Source organism: Strix uralensis, chromosome 5, assembly GCF_047716275.1.
Source record: "Strix uralensis isolate ZFMK-TIS-50842 chromosome 5, bStrUra1, whole genome shotgun sequence".
Lineage (NCBI taxonomy): Eukaryota > Metazoa > Chordata > Aves > Strigiformes > Strigidae > Strix > Strix uralensis.
In genome coordinates, this window is record NC_133976.1 from 87,397,096 (window position 1) to 87,420,668 (window position 23,573).

Genomic DNA, 23,573 nt, shown 5'->3' on the forward strand with positions numbered 1-23,573 from the left:
TAGAAAACCAGAAAATAGCTAATTTCTATTGATTATCAATTTCCCTATTCCCTAGAATTATGGAAGATATTCCATTTCATAAATGAGAACAATGAACAATAAAACAAGAACACCACCTTGACAGAAAGGCTGTATTTCCAATTTCAGAAACAAACTGTTACAAGTGTGTGGGTTAGTGCTCAAAGTGCATGCAAAACAAAGCACTCTTCTGTACCTCCTCAGATCACTAAACTTTTATACCTACAGGACATTTATAACCCACCAGAATGATAACATAAGAGTTATTATATTGAACTTCAATTTTGTTTTATCTTGCAAAGAATGACTTTGGTCAAACCATCCCTTATTTGTGTATCCCAACTGCCAACAGTTTCTATACCTATTTTAGCCATTTGCAACATGCACACAGACATTTATTTTCTCTCAATCAGTGGCAAAAAAGGGCATTTCTGAATTTCAGACTGTGAGGATACATCTGAAAATTTAGTAAGTCCGTCTTGGAGACAAGGGTTGTTTGGATACAACCCTGCTAGAGTCCACAGGAGCCTGTGTCAGTGTCTGGAAGGTGAATAAATAGATGTGCAATGCTGTTGTCTATTCAGTTACTCTCTCATGCTAAACCCACAGGGATCCTCCACCTGAATATACATCAATTATTAGCAAGCACCTAATCTTATCCTACGGAGGGATCACCTTATGAGCGAGAAGACAAACCACACTGGAGGCACAGGTTTCTTCTTTCCTTAGAGAAGAGCTTCACATCAGGATATGGGATGGCAGCAATGAGTCCTGTGATGTTTTCTGATGGAAATGCTTGGAGGGAAGATGGAAGGAATCTTGCTAGCAGTCTCTAATCAACTAAAGCTTAATACCTACAAATCAAGCCATCATCTTGACTTTTGCAAATTTAGCTCATTCTGCATTTCCCAAACAGCAGAGGATTAATTCAACATCTTCTTGGTGCTCTGACTTTCAGCACAGAGATCACTTGACATAGTACTTTGAAGTTGCTCCCACCACTACAACATCTAAATGTAGGCAGAGCTCTATTCAGGGAACTTAAACTAATGCCCAACTGTTCTTCCAGTGTCTTTATTAGATCTTTGGTCAATGTCCCTTCAAAATCCTTCCAGCAAATCACTTCTGCCATAACAGTCTGAACAAGTCTGACTGACTGCAATTATGATGTGTGAACTTGGGAGACATGCAGTTTTAAACATTTAAATGCTCATTAATGAGGTAATTTTTATCTCTGCTACTTCTTTATGGAAATACTGAGCTGTTTTGATTAAAGAATAGAAATTTTTCAAAAAGCACAGTTAATGTGAATTGCCAAAATAAAGATATCAGTAGACTGTAAAGGGAATAGTGCTCTGTTCTCCCTCAAAACACAGATGGAAGATCCTCACTACTTATAAAGTCCTTAAACAATGTAAGAACTGAGATATTTTTCTAAAATCTCCTTAAAGATTAAAAGATGTTCTCCTCTCTTTACCCATTCTACCACTGCATAGATAAAAGCAGGCATGAAAAGCTAGGTAGATTTCTTCCAATCACTGGCTGTGGATAGAAAGGAGATTAGATAATCCACAGCTAATAAAAGGATGCAAAAGCGATCACCACTTATTTTGATATTATTGCAAGCCTCTAATAATATTTGGGCTCCTCAAAGTGCCCTGCATTTCAAGCAGAAAAGATAACTGAATGGAATCCTGCAAGTAAGATCTGAACAGGCAGAACCTTTGCCTATTCGGACATGTGCATCCTCATTTCCCCCTCCTCCTCCCCCCCTGCCCAACTTCTGCAGGCTTTAAAAATGAGACTGTTCAAGTACTTTAGTTCCCTTTGGGCACCTGCATCACTAAACTTCGCTCAAGCATGGCCATGCTGAACAGCGAAGAGCAGAATACTGCAGGTCTACAATTTAGAACAAACAGCATCACCCAATGGCAGAAATCCAAAACTGCAGATGACAGTCACTGCACTTCCCTTTCTCTTCCCAAAGACACAAAGAAAAACAGGAGAAAGGGGGAAAAAAAAACTAAAGAAAACCAAATCTGAAGACTAGGTGCTCAGATACAGCCTCAACAGGAGTTTTAGAAAACAATTTTCGGGGCTGGTAACAGAAGTTACACTGGCTGGAAGAGAACTGAAGGCTCTCAGCTGCTTTTTTGATAAGACAAAGCCAGGCTGAAGCCTCCAAGACATCAGAGCTCTACTGAACCTGGTGATGGGCTGCCACAGGAGTGGAGGGAGTTAAGGAACTGAACCCCACTGTGATGACACTGAAACTGGACATTTGTAAGCACAGCTGTAAGCTTCTGTCTAGCTCAATGCTTCCCTGATTTTGGTGGGAAAGTTAATAGCAGGACTTGGTAGCATGTGTTCAGCATCCTACTTGCTGATCACTGGTAAGGGATTTTCCACCCCCCCCTTCCACAAGCCTTTATACAGAGTCTCTTTCATGTCCTCCTCACCCTGAATGTAGCACAGAGTACCACTAAAACCAAGAGCTACTGCAGTGAATTAATCACAAAATGTAGTCCATCACATAGGTCACGCTCCCTTATTTCCTCAACGAAACTATTTTATTGGTACTTCCAAAACGTGAATTGAACTGACAAATTACAAGTAGAGATGGCTAAATCTCAATACCCAACAAAACAGAAAATTTGTGGGTTTTTTTTGCTCATGCCTACGTTTATAAACTTTAGGATTGTCATAAAAATACAAGCTGAGAAACTTCAATATCTCAGGTAACCAAAACTTAGTAACTACCCAGGAAACAGATGAAAAGATGACTGACTCCTGTGCCTCACTGGATAATTAAAACAACAAACACAACCTCTTGTAAGAGGAAAGGAAGAGAAAGTTTTATGTATCCAGAAGGGATCATGTTCAACGCTCACAGTATTATAACATGAGCTCATTGTGAAGTCTGGTGCAGCTTTTAAAACAAGCAAACAACACCTGCCCCCCCCCCCCCAAAAAAAAAAAAAAAAAACAAACAAAGAAATTTTATGTGGGATGGCAGTTAAGAAAAGACAAGAGAAACTCAAAAAGTTCATGCTGAGGTTAAAACAATGAAAAACAACATAGAAAATTAGTGAAATTCCTTGTTAGAGTAATGGAAAATATGTCACTTGTATCTGACACCAGTAAAAGTTAAAAGAATTGAGATTAACAGCTCAGATCTGAGCTGGAGAAAAAGTATTCAGAAAGGTTGACATTCTTCCAGATATGGTGGCCTTGCTCCCAGCAAACAACAACACTGGCAAAAAGCAGGAAACACTGACATACCCCCTTCCTGCGACACTGGGTACAGTATGTCTTCAGAGCTTTCTTTTTTTTTTTAACATTAAATTAGCCACATCAGAAGGTGGTTATTTTAGTAACAGTTTTCCTAACGTTGAGTACCCCAAACAAATTCAGTTCTTCACCACCTAGTAAACTAGCAAGAAACATTTTTGGTTGAATTGTTGCTCTTTATTTAACTGAGAATGACATATAGAACAACAACAAAAATCTCTGAATACTTCAGAATATTTTGCAAGCTACTAGAACTTTAACAACCCATGTCTTACTAAAGTATCTGAATCCAAGCTGGGGAAAGGAGAAAAAAAAAAAGCTGTCATGACTCTCAGGCTCCTTCTTCGACAAGCTAGGCCACATCACCTGCCACCTTTATAGGCCTCAAAATGTACACCCGGAAAAAGAAATGACAAGGCTGAGTCAGATCAGTGAGGAAAGAAAAGACATTTTCTGATTTCAGCATTCTTTAAACCAGGGCGCTTGCCCAACAGATGCTGAGGCTATTCTAGAAGAGCAAAAGCCCCTCCAAAGCCCAGGAGAACACTCCTCTGTTTTACAAAGGAGGTAACACGCCAAGAACCACCTGAGATGTCCACAGCACAGCTGTAACCCTCTCATCGTATGGTTCATGCTGGTGTTTATAACAATTACTCCAAGCAGAGAGGAATGCCACACAATACACCTTTCAAATAATTCTGCAAACCAGCAAGTCTAAAAAGCCTGCAACAGGACAAAAGACTCTCTGGTGAACACCAAGTTTAATTCACATCTACCACATGTATGATAACTACTACTCAGCCCATCGGACCAGGAAAGGAGTCACAGGAACCTCTGAAAATTCTTCCATATAAAGGTCAATACCTTATTTTTAGACTTCAGTCTGGCTTAAAATGAGTATTTTTACATGAGCTGCTCATCTTCAACAGGCACACTAAACATCAATGCTACAGAGGCAGTTTCAACACTTAGAAAGTTTGAAAAAGGTTTGGAAATGGCTGTTTGACAACAGCATGCTGAGCTTTCCTTTAAAAAGAGCTAGAGTCCTGTGCTGCGCCGCAATGGTAATGGGGTTCAACACCAAATAGGGTTCAAAAAACCGTTCAGAATCGAGGCCAACAAGTCTGTAAATTGGTACTGACTGTTTGGAAATGTATGCAGAGCCAGCTTGTTTTAATTTTGAACGTTAGAAGACATCTAGTCAACTTACTCTCTTCTATCTTCCCTCTCCACTATAAATCAAAGCAATTAATCTCATTTCTAGAGCTATCCAACATCTTAATTTAAAACACTATGAACTTCAGAAGAATAATCCTCCTCCCACAATCCTTCTTTTACTCCAAAATGCCCAAGTCCCATTCTTGCTTTTGGCAAACGCATGTTGCATAAAATCATCATTCTACAGACATCTTCACATTGGGAGAAGCCAAAGTAGTTTATGTTTATGTATACTCAAGGTTTGCTCAAAGTCTCAGCCCATGAATCACGAGAACATAATACTATACGGATTGATCTTTATACACCTGTTAGATGGTAATTACTGTAATCCTCCACATAAAGCAGGCCAGTAATACACTAGAAGGGAAGTATGGTACTGCACGTGTCAGCCTTCACCTAATCATTGAGGATATCCAGACAATCAATATGTGAAGATGTTTCTATGTAGCGTGCAATTTAAATATCAAATGGAAGCTGTTTAAAATAAAACCTAGAAGAAAAACAAAGAAATAGCTTACACGCTATTAACATTTCCTCTAATATGAAACTTTGACTGTACCTAAGTGCATCTAAGTTCCTTGCAAGAGAAAACTTTCAATGCATTTTATGATCAAGGCTTCAAGTGAAATTGGTCAAACCATAAAAGTCACAAGGTACGACTGGATGAGCTGTATCAATTGCCAAAAACTGGTGGAGCGGAAGGGGGAATAGGAGCAGGACAAGAGGGAACATTAGCTTGTTGCCTATAAAGGAGCAGCACAACAGAGTAAAGTTTTGTATTATTCTCTAACAACAAATGAACCACATTGTTATAAAACTAATTCAGCGCTTTACAAACTATACTGCATTAGGCATGCATCTCTGACCTCAGGGCAAAAACAGTCCACACCAACCCTTTACTACCCACATTGTCCCACCACTTAGAGATCTCATGATTCTTTTTTGTTTAACAGTCTCTAGAACTTCGATGAAAATCTTGGCACTTCATTAAGGATTCATGATTGTGACAAAGCTGAAGACTAACATAAAATCCATATGGGACCAGGACTAGAGACAGTTACCTTCTATGTCGCAACAGATACTTTAAAAAAGACACTCTGGAACTTTTCTACTTGGGGTATCTCTATACTAGTTAGGTAGATATCTCATTTCCACAGCAAAACCTAGGCTTTTAAAGCACTTCTGTGAGAAAGTCCATTTTAAGCTTTACTGCTGACTTTTGCAGTGCTACACCTAGACAAAACTTACCAATTAAAGGGCTCAATCCTGCCAACACCCTGAATGTTTTGTCCTTATCTAGCAAAGCATTAAAACATAGATAGCTACAACATTAGAATCGCCCCATTCAAACAGTGGAACCATGCAGAACTTTAGTTAGGTGTGCAGAAGCTCACCACTTCAGAGCATCCAGATCCAAAAGGCTCCTCCTTTTTTGCTCAACTCTAAACCAAGAATCAATTCCTTTTTAGGCTTATGTTTAATATTAGGAAAATACAACTATCACAATTATGAAGGTTTCTAATGAAGAAGTCAAAGTGGTTTATTTCTCTCCTCCCTCTCTAAACAGCATATGCAGATAAATGTGGGATACTCTTCACTGCAAGTAACTCCAAATCCTGCCATGTCAGGAAGAATATAATTACTTTAAAAAGTGAAACTAAATCTGAAGAAAAAGAACAGATAAGCTCATACAGTCTTTTTCAAAACCTTAGGTGAAAAAGAATGAATTGTTAAATAAAGCAAAGTATTTGTTTTAGTATTTAGTTTGAAATTTGCTATTTTATAATCACTACAGCAAGAAGATTAAGTTAAGGAGTTGAATGGTGACAATTTGATCTATGGATGCTGGCACCTTTTTCTAACTGTATTCTAACTGAATTCCTTGCACACCCTACCCCACTGAAAAAAAAAGAATGGAAAACTGAATTCCAAACAAGTCAAATCTTGTTCATACTTTCAACAGTCTTCAAATTAGGGATTCTCATATAAAACAATTTGGCTTAGATGTATATATAAAAAAAAAATCCAAGTTACATTAAACAGTATCCAGATGTTTTAATTGCTACTTTTATTAAGATTAATTTTCACTGTAGAAGCTTTTCTTTTCCCCTTCTCTCCCAGAGCACTTCCCTTCTCAACTTTGCATTGACAAAACCCAATATAATTGCATTAGAGGAAGCATTGCTGTCACCTCAAATAAAAAACTGGCATGTGAAAAAATTTCCCTCATAAACTGTTCACCCCATTAGAGTGATTCCATTCAGGTAAGAAGGTGCCAGTACCAAAGACAACTCTGTATTTAAAACTTTTTCCCCTACATAAACAATAGGATAACTTTACCAATGAAACACACATGTTCAGAGATTTAACACTCTATCATTGGGTCCATCAGCATCCCTGGTATCTACAATGTCCTTGGCATAAGGGTATGGATTGCTTTCTTTACCTGAAGGGATTGGTTTTGCTTTTAACAGCCTGATTAAGAAAAAGAGACATCTCAGAGATATACTTGTGTGTATTCACTATTCTGCAGGGGGATAGAGATCTCTGGGCACGTATCAAACTATATTGCTAGACAAAGTAAGCAGGTAGCAATAAACTACCCATCCTATTAGTAGCAAGAGTCAGTTAAAGATGGCAAAACCAATGCAACCAGACTACAGCTCCAAACCCAAGCTAAGTGCTTTGTTCTTACTAAGTTAGGCTTAACTTTGCATTCAGAAACGTCACAGTTTTCCCTTCAGGATCCCTCTCAGAAGGCAAGAGTACAGCACGATCTCAGCACACCGATGTTCTGCCAGCTGGCTGCTCCCCCGTTGCAAGGAACGCAGCTCATGTCTCGCATCTCGCTTGTTCCAGACAGCACTGCATCCTTCGGTAATGGTTTTCACAGGACAGAACCCCCAGGCAATTCAGATTCCCCTGTTTGATCTCCGAGGTAATAGTGAACTGGAGTGAATAGTGAATAAAGACTGCAATTAAACTTTGTCAAGCTTTCTACTTCCTTTCGATTCCCTATTTACTAACTCCAGCAAGGTTACGTGATTGAAGCCTTTACAAGAGAGGAAGGGAAACAATGCGGAATAAGGTCTACATTATTCCGTTGCTTATTCAAGTACTGATGACACTTGCAATTAAATCAAGTATTTTAAACACCTCACAACATAAACAAGTTTTAGGGAAAGGTAATAAGGTTGTGCAGAGCAGTGCTAACTGTCACAATACGGCAGAGATTAATCAACTCACCTTCCAGTACATAGTCTTGTAAATGAACAAAGAAATAGGGGTCCAGATTAATTGCTGTGACCCATTTCGTATTTGTTTCATTTCTACAGTAAAGAATTATATCCTCTATACTTCATTCATTAGGTTTCTTTCATAAGTTTTATTCTTTATTAAAATAAACAGGTCCTCTATACTAAACAAGCAGAAAGAGCTGTACTGAACCCATCACTTCACAGCTTTAGAAGTGAGAGTGGAAAATAAGGGTCTAAAGCCTCTCCCCAGGAAAACAGTATAAATACTGTCCAGATGATAAAAACTGAGATGTTTAGAAGGCAAGTCAAACAAGGTGAGGGGAGTATGGAGGAATTTTCACTTTTTCCTTTGGATAACTTCATCAGCTACCAGACAAAAACTCCACTCCTTGCTCAGCCCGAGAACCCACCTCCTTCCTTCCAGTATATTTAATCAAAATGTACAATCCAGCTTTGTGAAGGAGACGTAGCAAAATAGAAGCCACAGGACTGCCCCACATGCATGACAAGAACTCCTGAAACCTCTTCCTCCTACAGAGAAAGCAACTGCAGATGAACTGCACATCCATTGCAGACTCTTGGCAGGTTCAACACAGAACCAGCTCAACACTCGGTGTCCTAAGTTCAGCATTTCTATTTGCTCTTCTCTGCTCTTCATGCAAGAGTGCGTGTAACTCAGGACATCCACATACCCAACATTTATGAGTCCAAAACGAACGTTTTATCAGACACTTTTCTTACAAATACCAACCCATCCAGCCTCATCGAACATGCCAGTGGGCAGTAAGCCTGGCAAGACCCATTTTTAATAACTGCATCTCAGTTTATGGCTTACATGTCTGCCCACTCCCTTGTATCTTAAGAACTTATCACAACAGTGTAAGTAAAACTATGAGGAAGAAAAGATGTAAAGAATGCATTCCTAATGCTAACAGAGTACAAGCTAAAGAATGCTTTTTAACAACAAAGAATGGTTTTAAACAGAAAGTGAAGAAGCAATAAAGCACTAGTAAGATATTTCTCTGTTCCAAAGCATTACAATATTTTTCACCACTGCCAACAAGGCAGTGCACTAATCCCCTGTAATTATTGCCCTTATAGCAGGCAGAGACCATAAACAGAGATGGAGAAGCAGCCTTTGCAGAGCAATTATTCTCCCCCTCCAGGTTTTTGCTGTTGCTTTATCTCTGTCACCAGTGCCCCACGCAGCAGGACTGTACCGCTGTACTTCAGGAGACGCACACCGCCTGAGGTGTAGGCTGGCTCCAAGACCCACCTCCCAGAGGACAAGCAGGTTGTCACTCGACTCTTGAAGAAGCTCCTGAAAACAGTGATGAAACTCTGTCCACTTGGAGGGCTTAGCTCAAGTCACCGTTTGAGCCCCAGGTCTTTGGGAACTACTTATGTTTTCAGAACAAGTCGGGCAGAGCGACATCAAGCAAGGTTATATTATAAAATTAGAGGCTATATTTTTTTATTATTTATTATTAGTAGTGGCTATTACTTCATTTACTACAGCATTATCGTTGTTACTGGGAAAAGAGCTCTGCTAGGACTGGAAATTACAGAAAAATATTAGAGAAAACAAGTGTGAAAGCCTCAGTTCATTAAAGAGTCAGAATGTTAACACTGCTTCAGGAGCCTTTGGTAAGTGATGTGCAGCCCTCTCATGCTAGGCAACCAGCTACACTGACCAAAGAGGAAGCCACTTCCCCATCTTGTGCCTACAATTCCAATGGTAAGTCACACAAAAACAACAGTCAATGGTAAAGCCCACGGTCTCTCAGACGCTTTGATCAGTTGGCTTGTTATATAAAACCCCCACAATCTACCCTGTATTAAATTATTTCTGATTGAGTACAGAAAGTAAACTCTGTGTAAACCCAATAATGGATATAAAAGACATATATTGTGAGATACTACTGTGAAGAGAGATGTGGGAACACATGAACTAACCCCATTTCCATTCAGTTCTAGGTCTGACCCATGCACATTGAACAGTTCACTCTTATCTCAAAACTTCCATTTTCTTGTCTGTGCAGTGATATGGGCTGCTTTCCCTGTCCTCACAAGCATGTGTTTACGTATGGAAACTGCCTTAAAAATGACAAGTGCATTTATTAGAACCTATTTAAATGTATGAAATAAGCTGAAGGTACAGACAGGCTACCATACTATTGGCATTTCTAAAGTTTCAACGGTACTTAAATAATGTTCCATGATATCACACACCAGAATCTTAAGTAATTTTCAAGACAGCATAAAGCAATAATATTTGCAGGCAGTTTAAGGCAAGTTAATACCCAACTTCCACTGAAAACACTAAGCCTGCATGCCTAATTGCTCCAGGGGCCTTTGAAAATCTGAGCGAAAATGAACAATAAGCAGTAAATCAACCCTTTCAAAATGAAAGCAACACCCTCCCCTCCACTATCATGAGGTATTCCACAAAAATGTATTTCACTTATATAAACACATATTACATCATAACGGTCAGAGACAAAGCTATGCAAGAGTGATTAATAGGATTAATAATATTTTCAGAAATATTAAAACCTTTTATTATACACTATAATATGAATGGGGAAAGGGAGGATCATTACCCTATTTCCCATCTATATGCCCATATTATTATCATTTGTCAGACAGAGGGTAGCATTCCTCAGGTTTTTCATTTCTCTGCTCTGCAGAAAAAAAAAACACAAGGAAATGGGAGCACTGCTCTCATATACTATGAAAATGCCCTGCTGCCACTATAAAAGTCTAACTTGGTAGACACTGAAGCTGTTGAAACCAGAGTTGATGGCATCAGTACAAAAGAATCTATTATCTTTGTAAAATTAAGTAATCACCAAAAAAAAAAGTATTTAGGAAACAGAAGCTTCTAACAGAGATTGATTTTTCAGTACTTGATGTCTCGATAGCTCCTTCACAACACAGAATTAGACTCAAGAGTGTCTCATCATACGCAACTTCCTGCGGAATAACCAGTATTAATTTACTGTGGTTTTGGTACTTGGTGACATGGGTCTCATTTGTCATCATAAGAGAGAAGTAAAATACTCCATTATCTCCTTTAGTCCTTCTTTGATACAGCCTTTCTTCTGTGTTTTTCATTTTTTCAGGCTAAAAATTTCTTCCTTGAGAGCAGGTGAAAATTTTGATTCAAATTAATAAAGAAAAGAAAACAATCCCAAATTTCCCCGTTCAATAACAAATATCAATACCAAAGGCTACTCAAGACCATTTCCTTCCAGGACAAGGCTGCCGTAAGGAGTAACACCTCTACAAGAAAAGGAAGATACAGAAATCAGAGGGTTTCTCTATAACAAGGAAGAACTAGAGAACCAGAAACCTTTCACTAAGCTGAGGCTACTGTAATACACTACGTGGTTGCTTAGGCCAAATGAGAAAAGTAACCTAATGGATTTTTGGAAGTTATTTCAACATTATTTCACCACCGCTTTTCTTGCTGACATTAGTCTAACAAGTCCACATCTTTTATCACTCTAAGAAAAAAAGGTTTCATATTTAAAAACACGCTGTTTCCTCTTTTTCCTCATTGTGGAAGCAAATTTTTCCATACAGGAATTCTAAAGATAAAGGGGTCAAAGTGATTTGATGGAAGCAGACCTACATTTTCAATGAAAAAATTTAGGGAAGGGGTGGGAAGGGGGAAAAAAGCATTAGAGAATAATTCAAAGATTTAAAATTAAGTTCATGCAACAATTCTCATCCATTTCCCTTCAAAGCGAAGTTGAGGTTTAGTCTCAGACATTTTCTTTTCAAAGAAAGTGCAAACATGAATACAATAAAGGAGTTAGGCACTGGCTTGCATTCTATATGACTGAAGTAGAAGGTAGACAGGCACACATCACATTGTTATTAAAATTTAGCATGCCTGTGATAAAAATTCAAAAACACTGAAAAAGAAAAAAATTATCTCCTTTACATGACCAATTTTAATCTCTATTTATAGATCAACAATATATTTTTCTCAGTAAAATCATTGTCAGGTATGTCAGAGTTCTGCCAGAAAAACGTATAAACTTACCTTGTCTTGGTTTTTCTTATTTTTGTAACACAAATTTCCAATCAAACGAATGAGATGAGATTTAAAACCCACAGCTGGATGCGAAATTTCTTCCTGCCCTGTCATATGTGTGGCAGTGAAAATATTTACAGCCTGTTTCCCAGCAAGATGAGTTAATCTCAGAGTATCTACAGAAAACAAGAATATTTTAATTACCCCATGAAAATTAGTATCACTTTGCACAGAGCTTTACTACTCTTAGGTTGAAAGTTAATCAATATAATTTCAGATATGCAGCAGTATGTCAAAAGAACTTTGAAAGTTTTCTTAATTTCTTAATTTGTCCTAGTATAACCATAAAAGGCCATCCCAACGCCAGAAGGTATTTTTGTGTACTTTTTACACACTTATATAGTTCAGACATGAAGTCTGAAGGCTGGTGCTATCAGTCTCTACTTGAAGAGTCAGAATTTTTAGGCTGTTGATGATTCTGGCACCATAAATCTATTGCTAAACCCAAGTTTTTTAGAAAACTTCCTTTAGTTCAAACTTGTCACAGCAATACATTCTAATCACAGAATAACTTTTTTCTCTCTTCTCCAGTCTGTTCCTAGCTCTGGAGTATCAGAAAAGATTTTGAGTACATCTAGCACCTTGACACATCTTTACAAATCTTTCAGTGCCCTAATCTTGTCAGCTAAGAAATACTAATGTTCCTGTATGGTAAATGCCAGTTTACAGCAACTAGGATTTTTTCTTCAATGCTCCAGAGAGGAATCGGGGAGAAGGGAAACTAAAATCTGTGAAAACAACATTCCACAAAGAGACCACACCTAGAAGAAACGTTGAAATCATGTGAACACCTGAGAGCTCATACAGCTGAGAAGTTATTTCACTAAAGGCTGTGCCTATATTTAAAAACTAACAAGTATTTCTCCTCTAAGTGACCTGCAATACTAATAAATGCCTAGGTATGCCATTGTCCCCCAGAAGCTTCACACAACTTAAACCGGAACAGTAAAGCCATAGCAAAAATCAGGTTATAGCACATATAGCACAGGTTATATAAGCCCTATCCTCCTCCTGCTGCAAATGTGACAACATCCATAGTGGAATGGGCACTAGATTTCCTGGATTTAAATCAGAAGAAACTACATAGGTCCTCATATTATAGTTTCACTCCCAGATGATACAGGAGAAGAAAAAGATCTCTGTGCTAATAAAGAGGTAACTACATGTTTGGTAGGGTTTTTTTAAATATGAAACTATAATAGGGCCTAGAGGCCTCCCAAATGACAGCTATCACTTCTTTTTGTTCATACTTTGAACTAAGAAAAATCAATCAATCTCCTGATTGACCCTAAAAAACATACATTCATAAAAATCAGCAGCGTCTCATATCCTTCTCATGGCATTCCACTTTGTGTGCTTCCTTGCCTTACAGTCTTCGTATTTTCCCACACAGAAACACTAAGAGGGAATTCTATGGTCTTCCCAAACCTCCTGCCTGCCCTTAAGAGGGACCCCTGAACAAGAAGATTAAAAACAAAAACCAAAACAAACCCCAAAATCCTCCAAAAAAGTAAATAAAACTCTTCAAATTTTATTGCCGTGCAGACAAGAAATGCAATGAGCAGTGCACCTACCTGGAAAGAGAAGCACAGGAAAAGGTGGAAGGAAAGCAGCCACCTTCCATGCATGATGCCAACCCAGAGAGAAGAGCGCTCCCCTCAAACGTTGCACGTCAACGCAACACAGCAACTGCTCCTGGGATGTCACCCATGCTCTCAACTAAAGGACACCTCAGTCTGCCGTTCCCTCATCCCTCAAAGAGCAATTCTTCCAAAACGCCCTTCAATCCAAAAGATCGTTTCCCTCCCTGGTGATATTTCCCAAACACTGTGCAATCAAGCTGTTAACAGTGCTAAAGATATTATTAACACTTGCAGAATTACTCTCTAACTTAATCCAACAATTACTGAAAATAGCGAAACACATTCCTTAGTTGATACTTAATATCTGAATGATCTTTTTCCAGATCCTTCAATCAGTCTTCCAGTAATTTCCAACAGGAAATTTCTCTTCAGTTTATATCATGAGAACTGCTTCATCAAAAGATCTATTAGATGAAAACCTTTCGCACTATCCTTATTCTTCTGGTCTTCAGAACTAAATACTGAAGGTGATACATCAATACAGTTTTTCCACCCTTTTTGCTAATCCAGGATTAAAGGAGTCTTGTAGCCAAAAGGTAGTCTTAAAGAGAAACTATACGAGTTGATAAATTCCTGTTGGCTGAGGGCATGTGGGAAATACGTAGGATGCACATGGTAGCAATGTTTTAGCCTGGAGACCGCTGTGGAGAAAAGTCAGCCTGGGCACAGCTAGGGAACAGAGGGCTGGCCTATAAACTGCTCAGCTTAACTGATCTGCAGCTCCTTGAAATTCTCGTTTAAGTTGAAAGACTTACACAAGCATTCAGATGACACAATGCATAACTTTGAGTTTCCTCAAAACACACACACATGCACAAAATACATCTTCTTGTTAGTCATCTTACTGTAAGCAACAAAACTATGAACCTGTCATCGAAAATAGAGGTTTGGATATTTTTCAGTCTTTAGGGTGGGTTTTTTGTTTGGGTTTTTTTGTTTGTTTTAGGTTTTTGGGTTGGTGGGGGTTGTTTGGTTTTTTTACAGCAAGGACCCTCTAAATATCTCAAAATAGTAACAGTTAACAGCCGTTTCACCCTTTTTCTTTCTAGACAAAATATTGTATATTCTTCTTTAAAATCCATAAACTTGTACAATTTTCTCAGAAAATGGTGGCATACACCAGTCTCAGAAAGTACTAAGATTTAGGAAGGCACAAGTCAGTACACATATACCCCCTTCTCCTTCCTTCCCAAGTATATAGGGTCCCTCTGGACCATCCTGGCTTAATTTTTTTTTGTGTACGGCCCTTTGCTTGTTGTTTCTTAGCAGAAGAAAGCTTCTTTCAAACTGACCTTTAAAAGCCAATGAATTTGGTTAAGAACATTCAAACTACCTACTTTCAGTTTTCAGGAATTTGGGAAGCAGAAGGGAATAAGCATGGAAAAGTCCTTTTTCTACTTCTTGAGGAAATTCTTCCACACACGTTCAGCCAGTGGAAGAACACAGGAGGCAGCTGTCCTTTGCCCAACTCTTCCTGTATAAATAGTGCATTGCTGACGGTTGAATCAAGGCTCTGTTGGGTAATAGGGGCCAACAGAGCAAGCAGAGAAGCAGAAAAATTCCAGGAACAAGTCAAATATTTGAAAACGTAGATTAACTCAATCTCCTATTTATTTATTTTATTAAAAGGTCAGAATGATAATTATCACCAGTTGTGAAAAACATGTTTTCATTCACAGAGCAACATGATTTGGAGCAATCCAACAGTTAATAAACCTTGTGGCTTTTCACTCACCTATGGCTGTTTCAAGCAAACCAGGCAAAGCCTGTAGACCTTCTAGCTGTCCGTTGTTTGATGTCATTTCACAAAGAACGTCAAGAAGACGAATTGTAACCAATGCTTCCTGTAAATGAAAATTACATTTCTGAAAATGGCTTATGAAGGATACCATCAGAACATAAAACTGATGATCTAAACAGAGGACAGGAGCTCTCAGCACTCAGGTTCTTTGCACGTCTTCTAAACTGCCAAGAATAAATTTATATAAAATGAGGACATCTTCCTAAAGTAACAATAATGTATTACACTGCAATAATTTCTTTTCTGCAGTCAGTGTTATACGTGCCCTGAAAAATCATGGGGAAACCAAAACAGAGCCATAAGGGATACAATTTTAACAAAAACACAGTAGCTTCCAAAAGCAGAAATGCAGAAAATTACTAGCTGAGAAAATTATTTCTGTATAAATGTTTTCTTTGAGTTTATTCAGTAGGAGTGTCCCACTTTAAAGACACAAACACCGCCTGCAAGACACCAATTTGTTATCCGCAGGAATTCTGTAAAGTTCTGTGGTCAAATGAACTTTGGCTGCGAGAATTTACATTATTCTTGGGTAAATAGGATTGGGATCATAGATGAAGCATTTTGGTTAGGTATGAGACACACAATTTTATTTGCATATTATTTATTCAGCCAGAGGACTATTTTTTCTCACAGACTATGTTGATGCATGCTTATAATGACAATCCAGCACTTCCAGAAACTACCTTAAGAGCACATGGCATAATGTGGAACACCACATATTGCTCAAGAACCAGACTGTGACTGCAAGATGATTCCACACAAGGTGTGGTACGTAAACTGTTAGTAGCCTTGAAAAGGCTTAGACACAGGTCACAGTAACTATTCTTGCCTTGTCTCTTTGTCCTGGACCAAATGTCTACTTACCAAGAGCAAAATATTTTTGAACCCGTATAATCAACATAACATAATTGAAATCATCAACAATAGTGTTCAGTAATTAAGTACTATGATTATATCCATTCCTTGCTTCTTCCTACGCTCCTTGAAGACAACAAATTGGTATAGGGTCCTAAAGCTGTATTTTCATTTTTTAACTCACACAGGTGTAGGAAGGTGCAGGTATTGCCCTAAATTATTCAATAAATTGCTTTCAACAGCAGAAAACCTGCCTCTGAATACATTGATCGTTTTCCTGTTATGAAGTAAGAATACCCCAGCTGTATTTCAGAGACAGTAAGCAGGTATTTACAATTTTTAAGCCATTTTGCGTTGTTACAAGACAGTAGCTTAACCAAAAGCCTCTTCAGCTCATACGCTTAACACTTACCTTTGCACAAGGAAATGTTACAGGCTTTGCAACTGTAAAGCAAACAAATATCAACAGGCAACTATAAATCACAGCAGTAAGGTACAACGGCCCTTGCTGCCTGTGTACCCCATTACCCACGTACATAACGGAAGATCTGTAGCAGCAGATACTATGAGTTGTGGCTTTTCCTTTCTCAGGCTTACCCTTTTTCACCCACTTCCCCCCCTTTTTTTTTTCACCACCCTCTACATATTTCTTCCCAAGGCTTTACACTACTATCTCTCCCTTTCTCTATCCTACCAACTGGCTTAGTTCAGCAACTGTTCCACCTAGATTTGTGAAGAGGAACAGATTACTTAAAAAGCACAAAAGAACCCCCAAATTCTGATCTACATTCACAACTCAATACTTTCAAAAAACTGTTCAAACATGTCTGGTTGGGTTCCGCCCTCCTGCCTCAACTTTCCAATTTTTACTTTTTTTTTCCACCCTCCACCTGTACAAAAGAAAGGCAATAAAGCAGAATACTTCAAGTTCAACAGTAAGATGCTGTTCAAACCCCAAAATATTTTGAAGTCTGACAGCCATCTTGATGTGGATATAATCTGAAAAGTAAATAAGGAAATAATCGAAGTGTTTTTAAATAAACATATTTCAAGAGAGACTCAGAAAAGATGTTCTTTATAAAGAGATGAAATAAGAACTTAAAATCCAGGGAAGGGTTTTATTTTGCAAGTATGGTTGAAAGTTAGTGAAAGCAAACTGATGCTCAAGTCAGGCTTATAATGGAAAAGCTATTTTAAACATTGGTTTAAGCACTGCAGAAGCATATGATTAGCTTTTCATTGGTTTAAGATGGAAGCTGCAAGACCTGAGGTTCCTTAAGGAAAAAAGGCAGTGTCTACATATAATAAATTAAACACTGGATGGGACACCCAGGCAACATTTTGGGAGTCAGGCCAGTTCAAGGACTGTTCCCAAAAGGCGGTTTTCAAATGTGGCCTCGCAGTTTTGGAGGCTAAAGCAGCTTACTAGTACAGACACAGCCTGATCAAGGCACTTGGCTTCAGGGCCATAGAACAGTCCAGGCAGAGTTTAGTTTAATATCACAGATGTCACCTAAAGCATTTTTAATGACAGACTCTACATACACAATTGCATTTTTTCAGTTAAGTACAACTCTTACGCAAAGACTAAAATATTTATATAATCAAGGAGAAATTGGTGCAATTTTTGATTATTTCTAGAAAGAAAAGAAACAGTTTTATGAATTTTAGCTGGAATTTCTCTTTTCCCATTGCAAGCATATGTTATGAATAAACATTTACACACAATATGCACATACACACATTTTTTTAAACTATTCTTGCCATTGCTCTCCATTTATTCAGCTATTATGACTTATATTTTGTGCTCATTAAATGATCCACATTTCCCACCAAATAGTGATACTCAACTTATCATATATCATGTTTATGTGAGAGAAGGATAAAAAGTCAGTGTCAAGCAGGGCAAGTTATGCAGTAATATTCTCAATACTGCTGTCCCAGCACCTTCAAGTTGGACAGAGACCTCCTTCTGCTAGGCGCAAACAAACGTTTTTTTTCCAAGAACTGAAACCACAGAATACTTGGAAAGTAACCACACAGGATTAAATAAAAAAAAAAAAAAAAAAAAAGAGAGAGGGGGGCAGGGGGAAGGAAAAAAAAGAGAACAACAGAGAGAGAAGGCAGGGGGGAGATGGAATTGTCTCAGTGTAATTCCTCTTACTGCCAAGATGATACCTTTTCCAGAAGTAGTCAATTAAATTTTCTAACATAATAGACTAAGCAGTTGGGGGGGAGAGGGGAAAGCTGGGCTTCTTGGACAGATAAGTAGAGATTGCTGTGTGGTTAGCTTTTTTTTAAACGCATCCAACTATCATCTCCTCAAAGTGATTTTTAGTATCTTTTCGTAACACCTCTCAACATACATTTAAAATTCCTGCGCCTATTTAAACAAATGAAAAAAAAAATCAGCAAATAAAACACTGTGTAACATTATCATATAAAAGTATTTAAAGATCACTATTTTTTCACTTTGATAGTAAATTCGTTATGACAGCTGTTCTCACGAGTTTCTACAAATGAAGCTATTACAGGTTAATTTTATTTTAATAATAAAATGCTTCCGACTACACTCATAATGGGTAACAATTTCAACATACTGTTGGGGTCACTTGGCAAGACAGAAGCTAGATGTGACTTTTTTTAAAAATGTATTTTTAAATATCTTATGAAGAAAACACATTACTGACTTCTGAAACTAAGCATGATTAATCAGAGAGAATCAGTGATTAACTAATTCTACGTTTAACAAAACCATTTCTCAGACTTTTAGTTTTCTTAAAATAAAAAAGACAAAACAAACTAAAGAACTCACCCCTAGATCAGCTGAAAAACATGAAAACTTTATCTATATGAGAGGGATTAAGAACTGAGACCAATAAGACCTGGCACTGCCTGCTCACAAGACGATGACCTAAGACAGCACAAATAAAGTCACTGCAAGTTATGGTGCAAGTTGTTTTCTGTATTCCCAAAGGTGGTGTTAGATCCTCAAGCAGCTTGTTGGAAGTAAGGGGAAAAACAGAACACCAGATTATTGGAAAAGACCTCTGCCCTTAGATGGCCTAAACCTCCCTACTGCACTATATGGTATGGCAAGTAGCCAGCAACTCTTTTCATAAGGAGCAAATAAAATAAGGCCATCCAGGACTCAGCTCTGCATCAGAGGTTCCCAGAGTGCAATCCACAAACCATCTGTGACCCATAAAAGCCTTCCTATTTAGCTTGCAGAGGGACTTCATTGTGGCCGTCCTCAACAGAACCAGTTCATTAAGTCTGAAGCAATAACAGATTTCTTCCAAGTGGACTTGGGGTTGGGGCAAGTGTCCGGGTGCTCAGGAGACAGGAGCCGTCTGCCACGAAGAGCCCAGCAAGCTCTGCAACTTGATGCTGTGGACACCAGCTGGCCCCAGGAGCGACGCCTCGTCAGAGCCATGCGAGGTCCAACAGTGAGCCCCAAATCATTGAGAAACAGGGAAGAATCAGTAACTCAAGCCCTCGCTTGCAGGGAGGATCACTGTACGTTTCAGACAGGTTCCCTCCACTTAAGCCTATCACACACCCCCACAGCTCTCCACGATCAGAACTCCATGTTCCGGGTCCCAATCAGATCAGGAACACCCACCTTTCAAGCAGCAAATGCATTTTCAAAGATCTAGGATTTGGGGCCTTAACGATGTAATAAATATCAAGTTATAATCAGTTATTTAAGTCTAAAAAAACCCCCACAAAACGAAGATTTACTTTAGTACTGCTAGAAAAATAAAAGCAATTACTCCATTTTTACCCCAATTTTAAGAGAAAAAAAAAAGAGATTCTGCTTCCCACCTATAAATAAAATAAATATTTTGTTTTGATTCATATTTGAATAAAATATAATTCACAACCCAAATAAATTATAGACATGATCCTTAGGACGAACATAATAAAACATCCAAACATGTAAAATTTTGAACATTTTTAAAATTTTGAGATTTTTAATGTGTGGTAGATTTATTTCTATCTCAATGTACCATATTCTTTGTCATCCTCGAATTAAAAGGAAAATTGGGCTGCTGTCTTATGGATTCTACTGTGAACTCTGCTGCTGCTTTCCCAATATAAATTGGGAATGTACACAGGTGCCACTTGGGGAACAGTGGCAATAAAGACTCAGCACTTCAGATTCTAGTACTATAATGTTTTTTTATCAGTCATACCTCATCTTCTGCATCTGCTGCAGAAGTTAACTTGAGCACAGCTTCACATTTCTCTTGGAAACAGCCTGCAAGGAACTCAGCATGTCTCATGAACACATTCATTTCTTCACTGGGAACCGGGTTCTTGTCACTTAATTCTGCCATCATCAGCTCTAACAAAGTAACTCTAGAATCAGAAAACAACTAGTTAATCAAATTCACTAAGCCATATAGAATTATCAGTAGAATAAGCAGATACAGTTATTAAAAAAGATACAAATTAGCATGCTAGTAACAGAGCTGATTTTTTAAAATTAAGAAGTCTTATAAACACTGGCAATCAGTTCCAGTTCGCCGCTTTATTACTGCACACCACTAATTTAATTCATCATTCAATTAATACAATCTGGCCAGACAGTCAAGTCAATATTTTTCTCAAGTCTATTTCAATTTCTAATTTCTTACGTCCTAACACAACATTACTGTGACTGCATATTCCCTGTGCCTAGAATTTCCACCAAAACAGCTCTTAAAAGCTGTTGTTAAATTCAGCAAAATAAACACAGACTATTTGACAGCTTCCGTTTGAAAACAGCAGCTTTTCACAGCCCTTGCCTTGCACAGAGTCTTTCACTAATTCTCCTTCCCAACCCCAAACTAATTCTGAGCAGAAACAGAGGAAATAAAAATTGATATGCACACTCGGTTCTTTACAGCTGTTTTATAATTGCCACTAGATGGACTACAGTAAATCCAAGTTAATTACTCATTCAGCCGGTAAGAGTTACTCAGTGTATTAAACCAGCAAGTAAGTGCATACATAACGATGCTGCTCTATAAAATGTACTTGGGTCATTTATTTTAACAGCTTTAATGTCATTTTATTTCCAATATCCCTTCATGTTGTTAGGGCAAACTGGGAGTATTTTGTGGAAGCAGGACTTTTACGTGGCAGAGGCCCTCCTACAGCTTCCCCGTTCAACTCAGCGCAGAGGAGCACATGGGTTAGTGAAGTCCCACTGTAATTCTCTCAACCTGAAAGAGCCCTATTTATTGAATGAATTCAAGAGCAGGCTCAGGGTTTTCTTTCACTTAAATATTTGCAATTCAGATGGAAGGACTGACATTTAAAACATGTGGAATAGTTCAAATGCCTTTTTTTTTTTTTTTTTTTTTTTTTTTTAAATTTACCAAGCAGGTTGTCACAAGGGGAAGAGAAATGTCTTTTTCTGTGGAAAAAGCACGGTCACTGCTTTATTAACCTCCAGGAACCCACCCCTATTAATCACGTAACAGCTACTCAGTTCTTGCTAAACTCAACCCTCAATGTCATTAATACAGCCGCATTAAACAATTATCTGAATGAGGACAAAAAGCTTTTTCAACACAGTAGCACAGAAATGCGCTCAACACGTTTGGGAAAGGGTGGACTCCAGACAGAAGGCTGTCAAACACCCGTAACCTCTCTCACAGGCTTCGCTGACGTGTGTGACGCAGCAGTGACACAGAACACTCGTTCTGTTTGTTCTGCAGGTTACAGCTGGGTACCACACACTTGTCCATCTACAAACTCCAGTTACCCAACATCCCTATCTGAGCGGAGGCTTTCAGATCTGGCACACGATACAAAAATCAACTGAAGTGCACAGATATGTCATTCATCCCCAAAGACAGGGCTGGATTTGACATGCCAGTTTTTAGCAAGTTTAGAGCCTTTCAAGCACATGCTCAGCTAAGAAAACAGGCTGCTCACAGACTTTACAAATACAGGAATTATTCCAGTAAAATATTACCTCCTGCATAACAGAAGTCTAGTCAGCTATTGTTGCACCAATAATCCAAAGAATACATGTTTAAAAACGACAAGCAATCCTTCTGTAAAGAAGCTGGAGGGTCCCCACATATTTCCAAAAACTATTAGTGAGATGAAACTGTTGCCAATAGGGAAGTTTTTTGCATTACTCCTCCTCTTGCAATATAATCAGGTGCCCTTGTAGACAACCATAATCCTTTCAGAGAAATAGGAGTGACATTAAAGCTCCACCTGTATGTACTTTCTTTTAAAATTTTCTGTTCTCTTTAGGCGTTCATGTCAAAAATGTTTTCCTGAGTTTTCTTCCAGGCGCAGTCATTCAGGACATGCCCATCTTTCCCCTGAATTTCAAGCAAGTCTTGCCATTCAGCCAACAATTTCCTGAGAGCAACACCTTTTGTTCTGGGGCAAGTTCCCTTACATTCCTTTCTTCTATTGTTTCTTCCAAGACTCACCCGAATTTTTCCAAGTTAGTTCTCCCACACAATGCAATCTGCTCATTTCTTTTAAACAATCTCACAACTGTTCAGCCATTCAGATGACAGAGTTTGTTCCTATTTGTTTGCCTACAGCTGAATACAACAGATATGACAACCAGGTTTAGCATGTCTCATCATGAATTTTTGTAACACTCAGTTCAATATCTGAAACACAATTTTGTATTTTATATTTATTATTATATTTCTACTTGGAAATGATCATGCTGTGTCATCTTCCATTTCTTTAGGCATCACTTAGAACGACTTTTTGTCAATCTGTTGCTTTTTTTTTCCCCTCCTAGCCAAATTTAAACAAGTTCTTCCTGAAGTTGATCGAATTGGCAAGAACTCAGAACAACTACTACAAAGTATTTGCCATCATCAGTAAAACACATTGCTCTCTCCAATAGTCTGCAAATAAACCACAGCATTAAAGGGCAATTTATATCTGGTAGCTCCTTATTACAAAATAAAGTGAAGTCTAGCTGAGCCTGTCTAAAAACAGTATTGTAAAATTCTATCAATTTTATTATTGCCAAATAATTTTTGTATCAAGCATGCTTGGTTTATAACTTCTTAGCAAGTGTCAGACACCTGGGACATTCTTCCTCTGCAACTGAGACTTCTCTTTCCTGAAACTCTTCACTGTCAGCAATGGTTCTATGAGACAAATTAGGTTCTTCCTCGAAACTTTCAATTCTTTCATCTTCGAACAATACTTGTAAGCATCCTATTGAATGAAAATTGGTAGATTTGTGAAGGACTATAATCCAACACTACCTTCAGCTAGTCTATTTCTATGAGCATTACCAAGAACAAAAACCCACCACAACAGCCCTGTGGTTGAACAGAAGCAAGAAGTGGTGCCACTGATACTACCTGAGTGCCCATTTCCAGGCTGCAACATTCACT

General features: G+C 38.3%; 1 protein-coding gene across 3 annotated transcripts in view; it reads right to left on the reverse strand.

Annotated features, from left to right (window-relative positions):
• The window catches only part of ATXN10 (ataxin 10), a 103,818-nt gene that overhangs the window by 35,165 nt on the left and 45,080 nt on the right, over positions 1 to 23,573 (reverse strand). For all 3 annotated transcript variants that reach the window (XM_074872115.1, XM_074872114.1, XM_074872116.1), the window contains 3 exons: positions 20,391 to 20,556; positions 15,268 to 15,376; positions 11,839 to 12,005 (listed from right to left, as the gene is read on the reverse strand). In XM_074872115.1, coding sequence (XP_074728216.1) covers positions 11,839 to 12,005; positions 15,268 to 15,376; positions 20,391 to 20,556 — 442 coding nt within the window. The remainder of the gene's footprint in view (positions 1 to 11,838; positions 12,006 to 15,267; positions 15,377 to 20,390; positions 20,557 to 23,573) is intronic.